At 42.2% G+C, this 23,302-nt stretch overlaps 1 protein-coding gene across 1 annotated transcript in view; it reads left to right on the top strand.

Moving 5' to 3' along the window:
* AR (androgen receptor) overlaps positions 1 to 23,302 on the top strand; it is a 165,726-nt gene that overhangs the window by 135,946 nt on the left and 6,478 nt on the right. The window contains exon 5 of the mRNA XM_008580900.1: positions 18,150 to 18,437. Within this exon, the coding sequence (XP_008579122.1) occupies positions 18,150 to 18,437 (288 nt within the window). The remainder of the gene's footprint in view (positions 1 to 18,149; positions 18,438 to 23,302) is intronic.

The raw sequence follows: 23,302 nt of genomic DNA, 5'->3' as shown, positions 1-23,302 counted from the left end.
GTAAATCTATTGACCATTTCCAAAAGCATTTTTTTCAGCAAAGTATCTTGATAGAAGGAAGATACAGCTCTTTCAAAGGCAATCCTTTATCATAATGTTCTCTGTCCCCCGAGCCTGTGTCTACCATGAGCACTGTCAGCATTCCCGAAAGGATTGGCACCAGTTGACTGACACTTATATTGTCCCTCTCCAAATTCCTCATCTCTTCATATTTCCATCTGCCCGTTGCCTGGGTCCTCCCTGCTGCCTGCTGCTTATGAAAAGATTCATCTTTCATGAGAAAAGCAAGCTCATTAGTCTACTTTGATTTGGAAATGGAACTTAAAGAAAGGCAAGCCTATTTCTTAGTGCCTGAAACTGTAGCCTCATACCTGATTGTTTATTTGCTAACCTGGAAAATCCAAGTGCCTAGAATTCAGCCCTCTTTCCTCCCCTCTCAAGGCTAATTTAGAGCAATTATCCATCTCTTGGTCTGTGTGAGGTGCTCAATACCTTTTCTGTCTATGTACACATTTATAGACCCTAACTTGATTTCTAACCCTGGAGCAGGGCCATGTGTGGATCTTCACATAGGTAATGATATCCTCCCCTTCTCACAGGCCAGCAGTATTCTTTGAACAGACCAAAGTGCCTCAAATGAATTGACCTAGGCTAAATATGACACTGTCTCAAAAGAAGCATCCCAAATAGTGTCTAGTATTCTAAGACATCACAGGCAGAAGCTCTGTAAGTTGCTTTCTAGGGAGCTGAATCTGGGAAAAAGCCAACCTTGTTATTGTCTGCTTGGTGTACTCTAAAGAAATCCTACGGTTGTATTCTGCAGAGGGGAGGAAGAAGCAGGACTGGAGCAGAGGTGCATAGAGGGAAAGCCAGGAAAGATGACATAGGGATTGACTAGGGCACGTTTACTCCATATGAATGTTGCAACCCTATGGCAAGGGTTCTGCTACACTTAACTCTCAATTATTTAGCCTTCTATAAATTATGGGTAAAAGATGGGGCTCCCAAGTAAAGAACCCCTTGAATTGCAAGCCCACTTTGATGCAGGTAAAGTTTCATGGTAACAAAAGTCCTCATAATGTTTGGGTCCAAGTCTTAAAATTAGTTCCATGTCTCGGCTAACGTCCTGCATTATAAAGCAGTGTGTGACATGATTATAGTGAACCCTTTTGGAAAAGAAGCCTGTGTATAAAATAGCAGATACTTTCACTACCCCACATAGCACTCAGACATAAGTTTGTAAATTAATTTATTGGAGAGAGTGGTACAGTAAGTTTTCAAATTGATTTATTGGATACAGTGCTCAAATTTAAGTGGACTTGGTCAACACAGTGAAGTTAAGCTGAGAAGTAATGTAGCTGGCTTTTGTTTCAGTTCCATTCCCATGATATTTACTGAGTGTCTGCTGTATGCAAGGCACTGTGCTAGGCATTAGAGGTTCAGGCTGACAAAGTTCAAGAAATGCCCACAAGATACAAGGATTCTTCATGTTCTGTAAACGGCCTTGCTTTTGGAGTCAGGCAGACCTAGCAGTTAAAGGCCCGGCTCCATTCTTTACTGCTCCGAGTCACAATTTCCTCATCCGTAATTTAGAGATACCACCCTCACAGTTATAATGAGGATCAGATGACATGATGAATATGAACATCCTTGAGAAATGACAAAGTGCTAGGCAAATGTGGGGGTTTATTGTGACAGTGAGGTCACTTGCAATGAAGCTGGTAAGGCTGTTCACAGTACTTCCCAATGGCTTTTACTCTTGCATTGCTTGGCATGCCCAATAATATGTAACAGCGCCAAATTACTCTTGATCACCTCACACCCAAAAGTATCACCAGGATGATTCTGCTAGGAAGCTGATTATAGCAATTAAGGGAATCCTGTGTTATGTTCAAGTACCATGTCAGTAAAATCTCAAGTGTTTACCCTCTTAAACCACTGCTTAAAAAAACAAACCTTTCGGGCCGACCCCGTGGCTCACTCAGGAGAGTGCGGTGCTGGGAGCGCAGTGGCGCTGGGAGTGCCGAGGCCACAGGTTCGGATCCTATATAGGGATGGCCGGTGTGCTCACTGGCTGAGCGCGGTGCGGGTGACACCAAGCCAAGGGTTGCGATCCCCTTGCTGGTCACAAAAAAAAAAAAAAAAAAAAAAAAAACCATTCCACTTTGCTGAACTTATCTCCACATTCTCTGCCTTTCTGACACAAACCCCTCCCCAGTTTATTGCTAACTTGCAAATTCAGTGTACACCATACCTTTAATCAAACGATTGAAAAATTAAAGAAAGCATCAGTACAGAGTGAGCCTTTTGACTACTTTAGACTTCCATTTTCATAAGATTTGGGTTTAACTTAGGAGAATTCATACAATTTTGTTTTACTCCCATCACTCAAATTAAAATTATATAATCTATTCCAAAATGACAACTAGAAAAGTGGCCTTGGGCAAGTCCCTTCTCCCCTGTAAGACTCAGTTTTCCCATCAGAAAATTAGGATAGTGGGCTTCACCAAGGACCATTGTGGTGTTAACATTTTGTGGTTCTGTGTCTACAGTCATAATCACCCTTCTGGATTGTCTATCCCCTGCTCCCAGAAGTATAGGTAGTCAAGACTTGAGTGCCTTGAGTTGCATAGTAATTTTAGCTACCTCCATTCACACGTACATAAGATATATTATGTGTGTATAAGTAGACTGAATGGATAGAGTATTGAGGAAGTGGAGGAAAGAAGGGCTGTCTTTTTATCTTAGAGAAGCTGGCACTCTGTGGCTGATGGCTGCTTTGTCTTGAGCCCTCAAGATCTCTAGTCTGTCTTTCTCTATCGTGCCCCATCCATTGTTTGCTAATGAGATCTCCTCAACTCATAGATGCTTAAGACATACAGCCTTTTCTTTCCTGCTTCCAGACCCACCTACCTATTCTTTGCTTCTTTTTTTTTTTTTTTTTTTTTTTAGCAGCTCTTGGTGTTTCTGAAAGGGTTCTGAGGGTGGTTGCATTCTCAGGATGGTTCCCTTAAAGAACACTTCCAGGCTCTCAACTGCTCATCCATGACAAAGACAGGCCTTTCTTTACACATGAATCATTTCTGGCTGTGTTTGAAAACCACATATTGCTAATTACTTCAAGAATTTAAATCCCTTGCCTACTTTTTAATTAAGAAAACACTTATAAATATAACTTCTCAGATAAGGACCTTCCCTCCAGTGAATTAGCTCTGGCTTTTTCACAGTCCATAATTAGAATAAATGCACAGCCATCTCTCACTTTTCTCTGGATACACTCCCAGTTTCCAGAATGGAATGAGAAAGAAAGAATTGCCTTTCCTGCCATCTTCTCCCCTGAGTCTTCCCTCCTTCCCACGTTCCCTCTTATTCCTCCCCAAACATTATTTTTGTGTGTGTGTTTTGCAACTCTTGAGTTCTCAGCTTCAGTAAATGGCATTGGCTCCTGTTTACTCCATTCTATCCTGGACCATGGAAGGTTGTAGGTCTTTTAAGAATTTCAGGTAGCAGCCAAACCTCAGAAGAGGAGAAGGGACGTGGGGCTCCAGAGCATGTGAGAATCTGAAGTATACAACATTCCCTTCATATGTTACTTTAGCATATTTGAGGAGTCTCTTTCTTACTAGGAGATTTAACTCTGCATCTGAGAATCAAAACTTAACAGATCTTCAGGTTTTAACAACCTCTATGATTCTCTATATAGGAGGGTGGCTAAGGGAACCCCTGGCCATGGTCTGATGCCACCATGGATGCTACGAGCATCTTTTCAGTTTCCAGTGTGGAAGACAGTCCTGATGCTAGCTGTCTCATCATTCTACATGCTCAAGAGTAACTCAGCATTGCTACCCCTGGATCACATGTCCTAGATGCAAGAGAGTGATTCCCATGTTGAAATAATATTCATGACATGGTTCTTCACATTATTTATTCATCCACTTATCTATCCATCCATCCTTTCAGCCAGCCAAGAACTAGTGCTTTCATCTTTCCAGCCACTCACTTATCTATTCATCAATTTAGCAAATATTTATTGAATGCCAGACACTATGCTAGGTATTTGGGGGAAGCAGAATTGAATAAAGTTAAACAAGAAGAGACAGGCAGTAATAATGAATACACCTTAGCCTTAAAGGATAAATAGGAAGTCACTAGAAAGAAGTTTAGTGAGATGGAAAGGAAAAGATATCCAAGGCAAAGGACACAGTTTGAATAAAGTCACAAAGACATGAACAAAATGCACTTAGTATTTGAGAAACAGCAAGTATTTTAATATGGCCAGAGCTGGAGAAATGGGGAAGGCAAGCCAAAACCACATTGAAAACAAACTTGGTCATCATGCTAAGAAGTTTTGACTTTGGGCATTTGAAGATCTATGGCCATGAGACAGACACGATCACATATTTTATTTGCATGGGTTTTTTGTTTAAGAGAATTTGGTGGCAGCATGAATACTGTATTGGCGAGGGCTTAAATTTTAGAGAGGTAGACAGTAGGCCAGGTAGAGAGAAATTTCTAGCATCAAATTTTGCTAAGCACCTAGGTTCCTTGGACTAGTTGCCTCCATTTGGGTTGATACCTGCAAGTACTGACCACATGTGTGAAGAAACACTGGCCTAGACTAAGGCAACTGGTTTGCATAAGGGGCCTAACCTTATACCAAAAGCCAGTTGCCTTGGTCTAGGCCCGTGTTTCCCTGTGTGGGTTTCTGAGAAAACTAACTCTGTGCCGGCTCCATTAAAATAATTTTTGTGGTTAAATCAGTGAAGGAAAACTGCATATTATGGTCCTGATCAGGAAGATTTACAATGCATATTAGCATATCACAGGTCCTGGCAAGTACTGCAATAAAGTAGCCTGAGGAGCTTTGTAACTCAGGATTCGCAAACTTAATTCGACCACAGATCCCCTTTTTTCATCCTATAAGACCACTGTTCTCTGGAATACATTTTAGAAAACTTGTATATAGATAAACACTGTAGGTGGACAATACCCATAGCCCAGGTCATCTGTTTTGCAGATGTGTGTGTCATTGCTCACTAGGAGAATCAGTCAAGAATGCATTTATGATCAAGAGCAGAGCATTCTCACCACATCTTAAGTATATGTACTAGTGGCTACTAAAGCCACTAAAGTAAACCACGTTGGGTCTGTAGCATTGTTGACATACACAAAGGACAGGATGCAAAAGCATCCTAGGCCAAAGCATGATTATTTCCCAAGTCATATAGTGGCTGTAGGTACATATTCCTGACCTAAGGAGTATGCTAGACAGGTTATTTCTGATAAATATGACTTCTAGCATCACATAGAGTGATAACTCAATACTTCTGATATTTAGATATTCTACTCTATGGTTTAATAGTACTTTTGTACACTGTCTGACCAGCATTTTTAACATCTGCCCAGAACCTCATCATGGTACTACCAAATAACTTCATTGCTAAAGTAAGAGATCTAGAAATCACAGACTTGTAGAAACCACCCAATGATTGAATTCCCCCTACCTCCTGTTCAGCAGGCAGCAGACTGTAATAAAGAATTAACTATGTAGAACGCAGCTACTGGGATTTCCTCCCTTCTCATTTGACTCTCTAGACTAGAGCCCTAAAGGTCTTCAGGCTTTAGATGTAAGTGCAAGTCTCAGTTCTGAGAAGTGCTTCTTCTCACACACAATTCTCAGATACCTGAGTGCTCCAGCAGATCTGTATAACTGAGGCATGCATAGAGGGACAGAATTACCCTATAAATTTTAGCATCAGCATGCACAACATGTGACTCAGCACGGAGAACCTCTGGGTTTTTCGTTTTTTGTTTTAAGAGGTCCTGTGATATACTAGAAACAGCACGATGGACTCAGATATAGACAGGCCTTGTTACTAGTCCTGGCTCTGCCACTTACTGTCTTGATGACCTTGGGCAAATTGTTGAATCTCTCTGAGCCTCAGTTTCCCCAACTAACAGAATTGTTGTAAATATGTAAAGAAACTGGTACATAGTAGGCACATAATAAATATCTCTGTACCCTCCACCCTCTCTTTTTTGGGTGAGAATTGGTCTTTGTGTTCCCAGATACCACTGGGGCTTGTTCTCTCTCTGCTGTTCTTGTTCCCTTGGTTCTCTGGTCTCTGAATCACCCTTGAATCGGTCCTTGAAATCTTTTCTCCATGGCCTAGATCGCCATCCCCCAGTTGATTACATACCTATTTGATGACACTTTGGAGGAAAAAAGGTATACTTCTTTCTAAGTGTGGTTCTCAAAGGAACTTGTATATGAAGAGACCAGAGACTCTAGCTCTTACTTCCCCCAAACCAAATTATCTGGGACAGCACATACATGCTGTACTCTGTCTCTGAGTGTTTGCTTTTAGAGAACTATGGTTAGAAGTAATTTTTTTCTAATCATCAAAATTGATAACATTCCATATCTGTCACTTGAATAAGTATCTCAGTTGTAAAATTTCTACTTAAAATCCTTGATTTTTTAAAGGGTAATAGCAGTAGAAACATTTTATTGTTGTTTACTTTTGCTGTGAGTGTTCCAAAATCCTTCAGTTTCTCTTGAGAGAGTAAAATGATGTCATGGGCAGTATTTTTCGAAGGCAGTAGGCAGAAAGCTAAGGGTACACAGAACACAATAATCCACATATACAAAGGTAAGCATTTTCCAAATATAACAATTCATTTTTGCAGATAACATAACTGCTTGTTTGAAAACATTTTACTTTTGATTTAAGAGTGCCACCTGTTACAAATTATAGAATGTATTCCTTCAGATCTCAAAAGTGTAAAATAATTTCTTATTGCACTGAATTCATATATAGACAATTTACCTGAGCAAGATGTTTTCATAGAGACTTCTGCACATCTTTTGGGATCATGTTGTTAAGCAGAACTAAGGGGAAAAAGTACACGGCCACCCAGAAACCAGTAGGGCCTTCAGATTGTCTGTTATTCATAATGTTTACATGACAACAGATATCTAGGAAGTAAACTGGAAATGGCATCACTACCCTGGGTCACCTCTTTGGCAATCAGGTTCCATTATCCTCAGTCCAGTTAATTCTTGCTACACGTTTTAGATTTCTTAACGCAAGCACGCAAGCCTCTTCTTTTTCCCCTGCTTAGTACCCCATCAGACCAATGTTTCTGTGGCTGAAGTGAAAACTGATTGTTGAGGGACATTTCAACCTTCTAGTAGTCAGCAATTAAGAACATGTAAGCCCTGAGCATGTGCAGAAAAATTGGGCTGGCATTTGGAAGTAAGAAGAAACTCTGGATTTTGACCAAGAGGAAAGGTCACCAGCCCATGCCTGAGCAGTGAGGTGTCATGCTGGCCACAATGAAACCGAAAGAGACTGAGGACTTTCTCCAGGGTGGAAAATGAGGCATGGAAGCTTTGATTAGTGAGCTGTTAGGCACACAGACAATTTCAAAGCATTCCCATCTCCAGGCTGAGTAATAATGCTTGTATTATTATGGGATTGTTTGGCTGCCACAAGAAATTCAGAAGACCCCAATACAGAGTCTTTGTTAGTCTGAGCGGCTATAATGAAACTGTTAAATTCTACCTCCCTTCTCTTCTGCCGCATCCTATCCACCCAAACCCCGGTTCTTGCCCTTTGCCCATTGTGTGCAGAGAGGTGCACACATATATATATATATAGGCTCCTTAGCATAAAAGAAGAAAAAAACTCCAAGGGAACAATTTTCCATTTCCCCATCTCACCTCTGTCTTACAAGTACATAGGAAAAGTAAAATGGAAACCCCCAGTCCAAAATGACAACCACCCCTCTCCCCAACTTTGCATGCTGCCTCCTATGTCAGAGGACCTGACTCAGGCATCTGATTATGGAGTTTGCTAGTTGCAAACCCATTTCTAAGCCACTGTACTCAACAGTGTCTCTCATATTAGAAAAATTCTGGGTTGGCTATTGGTAGCATCTCAAAATAACCAGACACTGAAGAAAATCTCACTTGCCTCATTTGAAATGAGGGCTCTAGAGAACTCTAGTGGATAGCCTGAAAAACCTGGACTCTGAAGCTTATTAAGAGCTTAAGCTTTTTTGCTTCTCAACACAGACTCTGACATTGGGTTTGGGGACTCCTCTCTTGGTTGATGACTCCCCCCAGTGGGACCGATAGTGTTTCCCTACCTCACAGGAATGTTGTGAGGACTAACTCTAGAAGTAGTAGAAGTTATCGTTCATGTAGTTACGAGTATCATGACTGTTGTTTCTTGTAATGTGGCTTGGTATTGGCAGAGTGCTTTTTAATCGTTCTTGATGATATGTGATGGCATGCAGGCACTGACTCAAGCTGATGCAGTCAAGCTCTTGCTCAGTCACATACTTTCCACAGTGTGCTGCTAGGAAGAAACTTTGTTTGATGGAATTCAAGGTGCGACCTTGGACAAGAAGCCTTTGTGCCTGTCTGAGACTCCTGTGGCCATCTTTACTTGTTTATTAGGCAATTTGTAGTTTCCCCTTAAATTCCATTCTTCCAGACCCCTGCCGAGGACCTAGATCCTCTCCTCAGGCCCTATCACTGAGCTGAAGGGAGTAGCTGATCCACAAAAATTCAGTAAACAAGGACCAAATCTGTGCTTCTCCTGAAGGAGAAACCAGCCAGCTCTTCTCCTCATATACACGAGGAGATGACAGTCAGACAAGACAGTTCTCCTTTCCCTATTCCCAAAGTCAAGGTGATTCTGTTTTTAGGAGCTCACACACACTTGCGTCTTTCATAAGGAGGAAGAAGACAAAATCTGAGAATGAGTGCCTACTCCTCTTGTTTCCTACTGAAGTTAGGATGATGGAGGAAAGTGGATCAGACTTTACCTCTTATTTCCAGCCTTAGTGCCCCCAACACTCCCTGACTGTTCTCTCACATCACATGCTTGCCTGTATGTCAGGTGTGAGGCCTCATTCTTCTCCCAAGCGAGCCTCAAACTTCACAATGATATAAAAGAAGAAGTACTTAGAGTTTGTAATAACTTGCTCTGTCTCTGTCTCGGAATCTCCATACTGAAACCAGTTCCTTTCTGCTGGAAGTGGAGTCTGTGAGGCCAGGGGCAGACAAATATGAGAGTCAAAAGCACCCTCCTTGTTTTGCCTGGGGCCTGCCCTTCCCACCCTCTTTCTTCTTCAGTCTCCACCCACCCCCCCGCCCCCGCAGACACACACGCGTGCACACACACGCACATGCACATACTTCTTTCTCTCTCCCCTGACTCAGCAATGTTCTGGAGAAAAACCAAGGAAGGACTTCAACAGGGGCATTTCCCCCTCCTCGGGGCAGAATTTTTATCTCCAGACCAACAAGAGGTTCCCTAATGTAGATTGAAGAGCTAATGTGGTTTATTTTTTGATTGCTTTCTATTTGTTTAAATGTTGCATATTTGTGCTAGTGAAATTTTCTTTTAATAAAGCCATTAATACATCAATAGTATTTTCTTATTTACAACAGACTGACAGAATTAATGCTGTTAACATTGAGCCTTTTTTTCTTTCTCTCTCTCTCTCTCTCTCTCTCTCTCTTTTTTTTTTTTTTTTTTTTTTTTTTTTTTTTTCCTCTTTTGCTTTCCAGGTCATGCTGACCTGTTCAGCTTGGACTGTTTCGCATTTGTTTTTAATGTCAGTTTAAATGTAATTGTAAAAGTATGTGTGCTCTAAATTTATGTAGTTACTTTTTCCAGTGAAAAAGCCTGGTATGCAAAAGCATTTCCAAGCTTGGCAATTTCACATGAGCAGGTTTTTGTAATGACCTTGTGCCCCACACTCAGGATGGCATCTGGACAGTGAGCCCCTTTCTTCTGGCTCAAGTAGTCAGAGAGAGGAGATTTGGAAACAATATCTGCCAGATCCTGTGCTTTGGCAAGGATTTGCAGCATTGCATATCATTCTATTATTAATTACGTTTACTCCTCCATGAACTAAAAACCATTAGATGAAATAGTCCAACATAAACCTTGAAAGATAAAATTTGATATTCTTTCCCCTCGCTATTCCTCTGACCCAGAATTGGGACTGGGAAGAAAATGGTGGTGTTGGGAGGGAAGAACCAAGGAGCCTTCTTGCCTGACCCGATTTGGCGTACACTTCTTAATCCCACTTAGTTGCACTCCCCACTAATGTCTCATTCCGTGCCTGCCAAGGACTGGCACTCCTCCCTGCCTCTTGTCCCTGTCCTAGTTCTTCCCCACCCATCTCCAACTCCCATCACTGACCCTTCTCTCCAGTAACATGCTTCTCAACCTGATGAAATACAAAGAGTACGACTCTAAAAGTCAGGATATCTGGCTCCAGCTCCTGCCTTGCCACTATCTAGTTGTGTGACCTTGGGCAAGACTTATATTCGGCCTTCAGTCTCCTCATCTTTAAATTAGGGATTAGTTTGGAGAGGAAAGGAAAGGATAGGCAAGATTCAGGGCCTTCAAACACTTCTTTGGAAATGGGACTTTTTCTTCAAACAAAATCTGACATGGAATCCCAAATGTAGGTGCAGAATAAAGCACTGCTACTCTGGTTTGAAAAGAGATGGGGTCCCTGGAACCAAATGCTCAGGCCCACTTTGCCTCCTCTCAGGTCCCCTTGAAGAAACCTGTAGGACTCTTGGGGCTCCACTACTGTACTATACTGATGTCTAGGCATCCTTCTAACTCTGATTTTCCCTCCTATCAGATTTCAGTCCTTGTGAAAACTATGTCTCGTCAGTCAGGTTTTTCAAAAAGTTTACCTGCTTGGGATAAAGGACATGAAGTGGAGCAATGTGGGGCTCAGTAACTTGCAATAGTAAGAGCCATCATTGATTGACCAACAGAATTTAGTCTGTGCTAAGCACTTTACATGCATCCCATCTGGAAAATCACAACAACCCTGCGAGATAGATCCTGTTGTCTTAGGATTTTGAAACCTATCTGTTTGGCCCAACCTTTGGCTTGAAACCAGTTGCCTGTAACTGAAAGCTATACTTCTCATAGTTTGCCACCGTAGGCAGATTTTTAGTTTTATAGCTAAATATCCACCCTTGAAAAAATTCATAGACTGCTTATTGGCATACACTTTCATAGGATTCAGTGCACTTTCACTGGGCTTACCTCCTTTCCTCCTAAAAATAGTCCTATACAGTAGTCAGGGCATATCATCACCATTGTATAGATGAGAAAACTGAGGTTTTGGAAAAATCAAGGGATTTATTTAAGTTTACACAACCCATAAGACTCTGAATACCATCACTAATAATAATAAGCCCTTTATCGTGAATAGCATTTTAGAACTTCTGCCTCCTGGAGTTCAGTGCATTTTCCAGCATGCTTTAGTCTTGGAAAGTCCTTCTGGTGGTATAGAATCTACCTTCTACTCTCAAACACCATCAGGGTGACTATATTCCTCGTAACTTTATGAATCAGGTACTGATATTACCCCTGTTTTACAAATGAATTAACTAGGTACAGAGAGGCTCAGTCTTGCCCAAAGTCACACAGCTAGTCTGTGATAGAGCCAGGGTTACAAAGAAACTAGAACCTTTGCTCTTAATTATTACCCTTTATACATGTATGTGGAAACTAAGAGCCAGAGAGGGAAAGAAATGTTCCTGAGATCCCCAGAGTGAGTTTTCCTGGCTCCTAATTCAGTATTGCTCTGACCTTCCAATCCTAAAGTCATATAGTGAGACCTCCTGACTCTAATCCCAATAGATGGAAAGATGGTTGGTTCGATATAAGCCAAAGCCACAAATTGGCTTTCCCCAGGCCAAAATTAACCTACAGAATTCTGTTTGTCCAGCACAGTGTTTATTTAGAAAATTGACATAGACTGCCCTTAGGCAGGGCATCAATCACTGTCACTGTTCCCAGTCCTCCGTATTTATGTTCATCAGGCTTTTTTTTTTTTTTTTCCTTTTTGTCTTTTTTTTACTGACCGGCAATGGGATCGCAACCCTCGGTGTTGCGCCCGCACCACGCTCAGCCAGTGAGCGGGAACCGGTCTCCACATGGGATCCGAACCCTCGGCAGCAGCCCATCAGGCTTTTTTTACTCATTTATATATCTGCCTGACTTGTGAAGGTATTTGAGTTCATGGCCCTTAAATTTAAGCATTATAATATATAAGCACTGCACACACATACTCACATGCATTCACATAAGTACAGTATAGTCTGGTTTCACAAAGAATTTGCAGCCCTGTACCAAACATACCTTTATGTTTACTTAGCATTTAGAATTACATTTAAGATCTGAATTTGGTTTTACAGGCAGTCATGTGCTGAAGAAACTCGGTTATTGTTTTTCATTCCATAATGTGTTACCCATCCCTTCCCTGCTATATCTGGTCCCTTGTCAACCCTGCTTTCCACTCTTGCCCAAACCCGTGTTAGGTCACCTGCAAGCCATTCACTCCTTATTCTTTAACAATGGATAGAGAGTGAAGAAGCCATTTTGGAAGGCTCACTATCTGCCAGGCACTCTCTCATTTAGTTCTCATAAGTGTCCTAAGAGATAGGTGGCAGCACCCCCATTTTATAAGTGAGGAAACTGAATCTCAGAGAAGCTAAACAAAGGGCTCAAAGTTTTTAAGCTAGTAATCGACAGCTGAGATTTGAACCCAAGATTGTCTGACTCCAAAGCATGTCCTTTTGCACTTCTGTAAGGTAAGTATATTAGTTTTGTATTGCTACATAACACATTTCCACAAATTTAGCAGCTTCAAACAACACCCATTTATCAGTTCACAGTACTGTAAGTTATAAGTCCAGCATAGCATGGCTGGATTCTCAGTTTAGGGCCTCACAAGGATGAAATCAAGTGTTGGCCAGGCTGCATTCTAATCTGGAGCTCAGGTTCCTCTTCCAAGCTCACATGATTATGGCAGGACTCAGTTCTTTGAGGTTGTGAGACTAAGGGTCTTCTTTCCTTTCTGGCTATCAGCCAAGGGCCACTCCCAGCTCCTAGAGGCTGCTCTCCTTCTTTGTCATGTGGACCCCAGCACCTTCAAAGCCAGCAACAGAGAATCTTTCTTACATTGAATCTCTCTCATTTCATGAATGAATTTCCAGGAAGAGCCCAGTCCCTTTTAAGGGCTCACCTGAGTTAGGTCAGGCCCATTAAGCATAACTACCCTTAAAATTCAACTAAATTGGGACTTTGATTACATGTGCCCAATCTTTTCACACCGCACTTAGGTTAGTGCTTGACTGAATACCTGGAAGGAAGTATGTGTTCTCCAGGGCCTCAGAATTTTAGGGGCCATCTTAGAAGTCAGCCTACCACAGAAGGTGATTCTTTTATCATCCCAATTCTGTGGAGAGATATGGGGAAGAGAAATATCCATGACCTTAGGCAGAGGCATTCAAACTTTCTAAGACTTTGAAAACTTCACCTCACTTTCACCTCTCCCTTGCCCATGGGTGAGCAGGCCTGTATCTTGGGGTGGCAAAGAATGAGGCTAGAAAAGTACCTAAAGGTCACAGAGGCTAGAGACCTAACAAATTAATCACATCTGCTCCTCCTTAGGAATGCACCATGGAACCTGATTTGAAAAAAATCTTTCTCTGGTGCTGTGGAGACAGACCCCATAGGAGTCTAATGTCCCGGGACTGAAAAGTGAGTTCTCCATAGGATTTAGACACCTTATCACGCCAGGTGCTCCAATCCCCTAAAGATCAGGTGGGGACGGGGAAGCACCTTGCCAGTTACCCTTTCTTAACACTGCTCTGACCCAAGACTAAAAGAGAAGAGATGCCGAGCAACTCACATACTATTAGAGCTATTCACCTTTAGTGCACCCTTTCTCCTTGCTTCACCACTGAACTTAAGTAAACCAATGAGTCTCTGCCTTGACACAGTGGCTGGCCGGCCTGTACCTCACATGGAAGAGTTAGATTTGACTCGGGGGCTCAGGTGCAAGGGGCGGGAGGGGCATGGAGGCGGCCTTCATGGAAGAAAACAAGGCCTTGGATATTGAGTAACAGCTGAGACTAGCAAGCCTTATTGTCCAGCATTCCAAGTTGTCTAGCAACATGCTGGCCTCTCCTGTGGAGAGAGAACAGAGGATCCTCTGGCAGAATGAATGGAATCTGATTTCAATTACGTTCAGTACAGTCACCCTCTTCAGGCAGAGAGGCCAGAACACCTGGTGCAGCTTGGTCCACTGTGGCCACAGGGACAGCACATTATCAGGGTCCTGGAGGCAAGTGGGAATGTGGCTTTTCTTTCTCAAGCAGATGCCATATAGGTCTAGGGGAGGAGGATGTGAAAATACCAGCCAAGTTCTCTTTGGCACTACACAGAGAAAAGGGAATAATTTCATCTTTATGGATTCTCCCCACAGTCTCTGCACATATTGATCTTGCTTGTAATGAGTTTGCTTAGGTCCACGAGTCATCACCCCACTGAGATCTGAGTCATTAGTGGGATAGTCGAGGTGACAGATCATATCTCACTCATCACACCAGCACCAGTTGCTCTGTGTGTCCCTACACCTTTTGAAAAAAACCCATGGATTTATCTGTATATAATTTATTTGGATTCTTTTCTTCTTTATCAATAGCTTTAGTAGAGTATGGCAAATGGGACAGCTGCCCCAGAAAACAGTCTATACGAGGGTACTTCAAAAACTTCATGGAAAGATTCGTATTATCTTTTAATTCTATTTTTCCACAAACTTTCTGAAGTACCCTCATACTCACAGCACTATTCAATAGAACTTTCTGAGATGATGGAAATATTCTATATCTGTTTTGTCCAATAGAGCAGCCACTAGCTACATGTGGCTCTTGAATATTGGAAATGTGGCTAGTGAGAATGAGAGATTATATTTTTAATGTTCTTTAATTTTAATTAGTTTAAATTTAAATAGCCACATGTGGCTAGTGGCTACTGTATTGGACAGTGCAAGTCTAGAAGGAGCTCAAAGAGGCACATACTGAGATAGAGGAGGAATGAATTAGTTAAAAAGGGAGCCAATGTGACAGAGAGATCTGGATTAGGAATAAAAGCCCTGGTTTTAATCCCAGCTCTGCCACTGGGTGACCTAACTCTCTCTGGCTTCAGCCTTCTGGAACATCTTTGATTTGAAAAGTTAAACTAGTGTCAGAAGTCTCAAAATGGTGGCTAAGGACTGAATTCAACTTTGGAATATGCGAGTTTCAGGAAAATTTTTAAATGTTATAAGAATGCCTTCTAGGTGTGTGTGTGTGTGTGTAGCATTCATTCCAGTTCACCAGAGTGCGAACCATTCTCCTACACACACATGCACACACAGACACCCACCACTATATTACTTGTGTAGACTTTGAAGGTATCTGAATCTGTGACCCCTGGATAAGATGATCTCTAAAGACCCTTCCTGTTTTGTCATCTTGTGAATCTTTAAGCCACTATACCTCCCTAAATCTGTTTCAGTTTGGGCAGATGACTAGAAAAATCTCATAGCTTCCTATATCTTCCCTTCTGAATTTGATGGTAGTTACTGAAGTTTGGAGGCAAGGGTGATGAAGGGAGACAAAAAGGATATAACCCTAGTCCCACTTCTCAATTCTGCTTTTAGGCTAGAAGTAGGGTTCAGGGCTTCAGATTCCTTGGGGAGGCAACATGATATAGTAGAGAGAATATGGCCTTTGTAGTCAGCAGAGCAGGTTCAGATTATTGGGTTCTCTTTCCTGGTAGCTGCATTACCTCAGTTTGCTCATTTGCCAAACAGGGATAAGAAATATCTCTAACCTCTTAAGATCACTATGTAATTAAATGATATAATGTGAAAAATAGTAGTTACCCTTATTTCTCTTAATTACCTCAGGCATAGGGCTAATGAGACCTCTGTCCTCTCCCAGGCTGGAAGGGGGACTACGTGGTCTGGCAACTCCTGAGCTCAAGGCTAGAAAGTATCAGTGATGGGGAAGGTAGATCTGCCTGTAGAAACGGTGGCAGGGGAGCAGATCCTACAGGCATCACCAGTCTATGGAGCTGTGTACAAGAACCCATGTTAGCAAAGTGTTTACCACATGACAAGATATTGTGGGGGCTAAGCCTCTAGCTCTAGGAGAAGATGGGCTTGGCCCAGACCATACCTTACAACCTGGGCCCTTGGTGGGAGGTGGGAGTTGGCAGTGGATGTGCATATCTCTTCATTACTGGCTGTGCCCAGGCCCTGCAGAAATTATTGTTGGACAAGGTCATCTTGCACGCACGGTTGGTATTCCAGGCTTCCTCGTTATTTTCCCCTAACTTCTTCTGTGTGCTTCTCTTGCACCATGAACCCCACTATTTTCCTCTTCCCTATTCTAGTTGCTCATCCAAACACATGATCCATTCTTGCACTAATTTACTGAGTGACACTATGATTGGAGTTTTCACTGCAGGACTTATTTTTCTAATTAGAGCTGAAAATCAGTTCCAGATACATCTTTTTCTGCACGAGCCAGAAACAAATGAGCTGTAGGTTTAGTTGTATTTATCAATTTAAATTGAGGAATCAACTTCTGTCTTTGTTTTATACCTTTTTATTTATTATTATTATTTTAAAGGGATTAGAGATAAAGTGGTTTATGATCTGCCCTGGTGCAACTGCCTATGCTAGATTTCAGAGTTATGACCTTTTCAATTATTTATATTTCTGTCGATATAAATGCTAGGGAAAATAGCACAAAGTAAACGTCAGGATGCCCAAGGACATCTAAATTGTGTTTTTGAGCATGTGGGGAGGATGGTTCTTAAGGTTTGAATTTTGAATTATTGTGGTTGTTCTAAATAATGTTATTTCTATCATCCTTTCTAATGGTTGCTTCCTATCCTATGATAGTTCCCATTTTACAGACAGATGGTAGAGGCAGAGACATTCTGTCATTTCTTTGATACTACAGTACTGGGGATTTCAGCCCTTCACCTTTCCCTTCTACCCTTTGCTAAAGAAGAAAATCAATATGTGTATTACAGTGCATGTTCAACTACAGGTGTGATTCTGACAACATCTGAGACTGTTTATAGTGTTCGGTGGGAAATGGAACACCAGCAAATTCCTGCTAATTGAGTGCAGAATGGGATAGAATTTGGTAGTGTGAGGATGCAAGGGACCTTCAAGGCCATTTTTAAAAATCCGATTCCCGTCTGATGCTTGAATGCTTAACCTTTGTTCATGTAGTCTCTGATCATCTCCAGTGACATGAGTGCCTGGCAACCTTTCCGTCTTCAGAGAACTTTAACTATCAAAATGTGTTTGGGGGGGGGGGGGGGAGAGGAGGCACACACATTCTTCAACAGTTCTGAGTTTCTATTCTCTTTCCCTAGCAATATGCTAGATATGATAGACATAGACATGTGTACACCATTCCCTTGTTTTAAGGCATTCAGTATTTGCCTGTCACCTCTAAGATTAAGCCCAAACTTCTTAAAATGATATACATGCCCCTTTAAAATCAGGCCCTGTATTGGTTTTCAACATCATAAGTAGCCACCCTCCCTACATATGCAGTATATACTCCAGCCACACTGGTCTCTAGTTGTTCCCCAAAACACTATTCAGTGCTTTTGCATATTCCCTTTTCACCCATCTGTGCCTGGTGAAATCCTCATCAGTCTTCAAGCTGTAGGTCTGATGCCACTTTCTATGTAAAGCATTTCCTAACCCCACTTACGCATAGAAATTGTTGTTCTCCTCTTTTGTTGATACCTCCGTTGCAGCATTTACCAGTCTGACATTTTCTAGAATTGTTTGTGGGCATTTATTTCTCCTCTACCAGACTAGGGCAGGGCCTGTGTCCTTTCTGTAACCCAGAAGCATAGGTCTAAAAATGAATGCACATTGAATGAATGAATGAATGATGAATGTATTAGGAAATGAGTTCATTGAAGATCCCAGGTATGGGTACTGAAGGCTACATTCAGGCAGAGCTGAATCCAAAGATATACTAGGTTAGTCTGGCCTGGGGATCAGGGAGAAAGCAAGATATGAAACTGGGTTTAGCAGGGATTTGGGATGATGAATCATTAATTCAACTAGTGTTGAGTGAGCACTTGTCCTTGAGGAGTTTAGAGTCTGTGACCAAGGAGAATGAACATCTATATTTTCTTAGCTCAGGCAGTTTTTCTAACATATAGCTGTGCTGTGTGTTTTTGGCCATTGATGATAAATTCGTTTTTCTTTCTTCCTAACAGCCCGGAAGCTGAAGAAACTAGGTAATCTGAAAATACAGGAAGAAGGGGAGACCTCCAGTGCCACCAGCCCCACTGAGGAGCCAACCCAGAAGCTGACAGTGTCACACATTGAAGGCTATGAGTGTCAGCCCATCTTTCTGAATGTCCTGGAAGCCATTGAACCAGGCATAGTGTGTGCTGGACATGACAACAACCAGCCGGACTCCTTTGCTGCCTTGTTGTCTAGCCTCAATGAACTGGGTGAAAGACAGCTTGTACATGTAGTCAAGTGGGCCAAAGCCTTGCCTGGTAAGGAAAAGTGGAAACGTGAAATAAGGGAGATAATATTTAGTGAATGCTCCTATGAGTCCTTTACTGCCCATTAACTCATGCAATCCTCATCATAACCCTATGGGGGAGGGGTTGGTATAATCCTCATTTTAAACATAAGGGAATTGGGACTCAGAAAGCAAGAAAAAGGACAGCATTATGGACTGTCACATATGACTCACATTGATGCATAGCAGTCATGTTTTCATGTTCAACCCACAGACGTGGTCAGCAAAGCTTCCTACAATCACGAATAACATAGACATACCCACATATGCCTTAGGATGCTCATCTATGTGTGCACACACAAGCTCACCCTAAAGATGATCTCTAGCCTGACTGTCATTATGTCTTCAATGTCACTCTCAGGAGCCATACCACGGGAGCTCTTATAATATGGTATGGTAGAAAGAACATGGAGTTGGGAGTCAGAATACTTGGGTTCTAGTCTTTGCTCAGCTAGTAACTCATTGTGTGATCCCTTCACCTTCTGGGTCTCAGTTTCTCCATCTGTATAATGTGTAAAGGGTGGTTTGGACTAAATTGGTTTTCAAATTTTGCTTCAAGGAACTCTTAGTGCTCTTTAAACGACCTTAGGACTCATAGTAGGGGGAAAGGATAGGTGAAGGTAAAAGAATTACCAAGTGTTTGCCTAACTGCACATTGGATACCTCCAGTGATGGAGAACTCACTTCCTTTCTAGGTCATCTGTTGCTTAAACAAGTCTGATTATTAAAATATTGCAAGTTCAGGAAGCTTTAGAGATCCTCTATCCAATGATGCACGATTTCCTTTAGCAGCCAAACACTTCATTTCTCAAAAGCATTGCACACAGATACAAGTGTAGCCAGTTTGATTTAAAGCCATAATCCGTGGCCTAAGCCTCACCAGCCCAGCCTCCCCAATGCCAACCCAGGGAAACCCCAGGTCACTTTTCTAGAATCTTAGGGCTCAAGGGAACACAGTTTGAAAACCAGTGAAGTATATGCTCTTTGAAGGTTTTCCTAGTTTTGAGATTATATGATTCAAAGATTCTTTTGAAATATCAACAACTAAACCCCCTCTTGTGGGGTCAAAGATTAACCTGCCTTCCAGTAAAAATTCAGATAGAAATTTGTAGTGAACCGAGCAGTTTCATATGCATTACCTGATTTGATTCTTACAAGAATCCCTTTACATAGGGGTTCTTTCCCCTGTTTTATAGACAAAGACACTAAAGCTCTTAGAAATGATGTGATTGGCCTACAGTTACACAGCCAGAAAGTAGCTGGGCCAGAATTTGAACCCAGATCCCCTTCTGATTCCAAATCCCCTCATCATCTCAGTCCACCCGTAGTCTGTAGTGCCCCTGTAGCTCTGTAGCCCTGGGCTTTACAGTTGGGAGCCAAGACCTCCCTGAAGGCCATTTGGGTCATACGGTGGGCTTACTGCTTTTAAAGTGATTTCAGGTTGGCCATCAAGCCCCTATTTTGTGTTTCCAATTCACAAGGCCCAGTCGTAGCCACTAGACTCTCCCTAACACCTTCCCAACTTAGGAAGCTGAGGTTGACTAGCCAATAAGTTCACTGGGAAGGAAGCCCAAGGACTCTGGCTGGATGTGCACTGTGCCAAAACAAAGGGTTCACACAGTGAGGGGAAAAAATACAAAAAAGAAAAAAAGAAAGTTGTTTAGTTCTTGATGTCTTGATGTCATGTGCTTGACTAAGATTCAAAGTTTGATCTTCCCAAGCAGTTTCCAAACATTTAACTTGTCTCATTTTATGGGATAAAGAACCTTTTCATGTATATGATCCCACTTAATCCTCGCAACAGTCCTGTAAATCATAGGGACTATTATCTCCATTTTACATGCCAAGGTTCAAAGAGATGTAACTAACTTGCTCTATTTGGCCACTGAACAAATGGTGCCAGAACTTGAGCTCAGACCCTCTGATTTCTAATATGGTGGTCTTGACAATAACCTAGTGCAAATCCCTACAGCAGAATTTGTATGACAGGATCACTTGCTTTCCTTGGCAACCCCTGGATGGGAAGCCCTCTCCTTACTTTGAGAATTCTGTAAGCCAATATCAATTCACTATCTAGCTTGCCAGAGTAAATGATCTCCAACCAGGAGTCATTTAAAAGAATAGCTTCAAAAGAAAGCTGATTACCACATTCATAAGAACTGTTATTCATGTCATCAATAATCACCTACTAGTTAAAATAATTTGCTCACTGAACAGATTGAGTTCCTATCCTGTACGAAGCACTGTACTAGGCACCCATTCAGATGAAAGAATCTCATTTGGAATCCTAGCTATGCATTAGTTGTGTTACCTTGAGCAAAACATGTGCCTTCTTTGTGCTTCTCTTTCCTTATTTGTAGAGATGGTAGAACAATCACTACTTTGCAAATTGTTATCAATGTAGAGTTTATGTATAAAGAGTACATAATATGGTAACTGAAACATAGTTGATGCTCTATAAATGGTGGCTCATTATTATAAGGCTTGAGTGTTTTAAGCCGCTGCTTTAACTAAGCTTAATTTAAACTAGCAAGAGCCTTGCTTCTAAGCTCATGCTTGGACCCCAAGGTTGAATTTTCTTCTTTGATGACTTTGGCTGGCAAGTACACTAAAGCAGCAAAGATTTCCAAACCGGCCTTACTTTGAGCCTGTTCTCCCAGACTAGACATAGGACTACAAGTTTCTACTGCATATTGCTAGAAAAAGAATGATGTTGATTGGATTCTAATGAAAAAACAGTCTCAGAGAAACTGCCTCTTTTCGGGTGTGTTTCAAAACCCGAGAATGACTACTCTCTATTTTTCCAGAATAGCCTAACACAGTGGCAAACAGTGTGCCTTAAGGGAATCTGTAGGGCTGAGGCTACTGTTTCCTCAAGTTGTCCCTTGATAGCCATGCAGGCTACTTCAAAGACTGGGCATTAAAGAACAGAATTAGGTATTGTAATCAGATTAGACCTATAGGAAAATAAGCCCTCTGAGTTGCTGATTAAGCAGCTCTCACTAAGAAACGTTAATTAGTATACAGCCAAACTAAGCTTTTCTTTTTTTTTACTCTTTGTTAGTTCTCTGGCATCTCAGGGAGGGAGAAAAGCATTAGTATGGACAGTTTCCTCGATAACTGTACAGTTCAACTCTCATCCCTACATGTACCCTCATATTCACACACTTCACTAGAAGATTAAGGCAGAGCAGCCAAGGCTTTCCTTGCTTCCCGCTGTCTCCCACCTCAGAGGTTTAGGGTTCAAGCTCCCAGGCCTCTTCCCCAAGAGTTCCTTGAATGTTATATGCTTGGACCCTGCGTCTTATCCCCTACTAGTAAGGTTCAGTCCCTGGCACTCTGTGCTACAGAAGTGCTCCAAGCAGGAAATACTCTGGGGTCTGAGGCTACGAGTCTGTAAGCATGTCAGTACAGTGAAGGTGAGAGGCACAGGCCTGGGAGCTAAGATTGCGGCCAAGGGTGATGCTATGAGGGACTCTAGAATCTTGGAGGCTTGGGACCAGAACAAAAAGAAAAGGGAAATGGGGTTGTGTGGGTGAGCAGGGGCCAACAAAACAGAGCAATATGTCTAGATAGTGTAGACTTCAGACCTTAGCCTATGGCTAAGGAAATCTAATGACCTTAGTAGTTTCTGAGATGCAAACTTTAGCAGTGGAGTAGAAAAAACACTGAAGAAGAGAATCAGCACACCTTTCTAGTCCCACTTCAGCCACATATAGACTATATCACCTTGGGCAAGTCATTTAACTTCTCTGGTCCTCAAATTTCTTGGTAAAATAAATGTCACATCACCTACTTCCTGGGGTTATTGAGGGTTAAATGAGGTCATCAACAGAAAAATGAGAAGCTTAATCTGAATTCGAGGAAGCATTCCTAATGAGGTATAGCAAGACAAAATGTCAGATAATTCTCAATTTGTCAGAGCAAAAAGAAAAGGGGTGCTGGTAGGGAAGACCTCATCCTAATGATGTGATACCCTTATACCTTTAAGAATTCAACTGTTTGGGCCGGCCCGGTGGCACACTGCTACAGTGCGCCGCTTGGGAAGCGCGGTGGCGCTCCCGCCCGAGGGTTCAGATCCCACATACAGACCGGTTCCCGCTCACTGGCTGAGCGAGGCGCGGGAGCAACGCCGAGGGTTGCGATCCCATTGCCGGTCCCAGTCTGGTATGGGGGCGACACTGAGGGTTGCAATCCATTGCCGGACACGGAAAAAAGACAAAAAAAAAAGAATTCAACTGTTTGAAAACCTCCAGGAGAACGTGGCCATATCTGTTCTAAGTATGTGTTATTGTGGAGGTAACATCTGGGAGCCTCTGTTCTCTGAACTTAAGGGAGGTCATTTGGAGATCATCTAATTCCAATTTTATATAATGGGGGAAAAATGAGGGTCCTTAACCCATTTGTTCAATTAATATTTCTCAAGTGTCCACTCAAATACCAAACTGTACAATGTACTAGGGAGGCAAAGATGATTAAGAAGATATGGTCCCTGTCTTCAAGAAGCTCCAAGTTTTGTGGGGGAGCCATACATGTACCTAGATAAATTCCAATGCTGTGTAATGAGCACTATCATTAGGTGGGACTACACAAGGTGCAGTGAGAAGATAAAAGAAGAATCATTAAGCCTTATGCTTTGTGTTTGGATTAGTGGGAAAAGGCTTCACAGAGGACATAACCTTTGAGTGAAGACTTAAAAGATAGGCAGGTGGGGGCCGGCCGGGTGGCGCACTGGATAGTGCGCCGCTTGGGAAGTGCGGCGGCGCTCCCGCCCGAGGGTTCGGATCCCACATACAGACCGGTTCCCGCTCACTGGCTGAGCGAGGCGCGGGAGCA

The sequence above is a fragment of the Galeopterus variegatus genome, unplaced genomic scaffold (genome assembly GCF_000696425.1).
Source record: "Galeopterus variegatus unplaced genomic scaffold, G_variegatus-3.0.2 Scaffold2197, whole genome shotgun sequence".
Classification (NCBI taxonomy): Eukaryota; Metazoa; Chordata; class Mammalia; order Dermoptera; family Cynocephalidae; genus Galeopterus; species Galeopterus variegatus.
The sequence above is the reverse complement of the archived record's forward strand: the minus strand, read 5'-3'. Positions and strand labels throughout refer to the sequence as shown.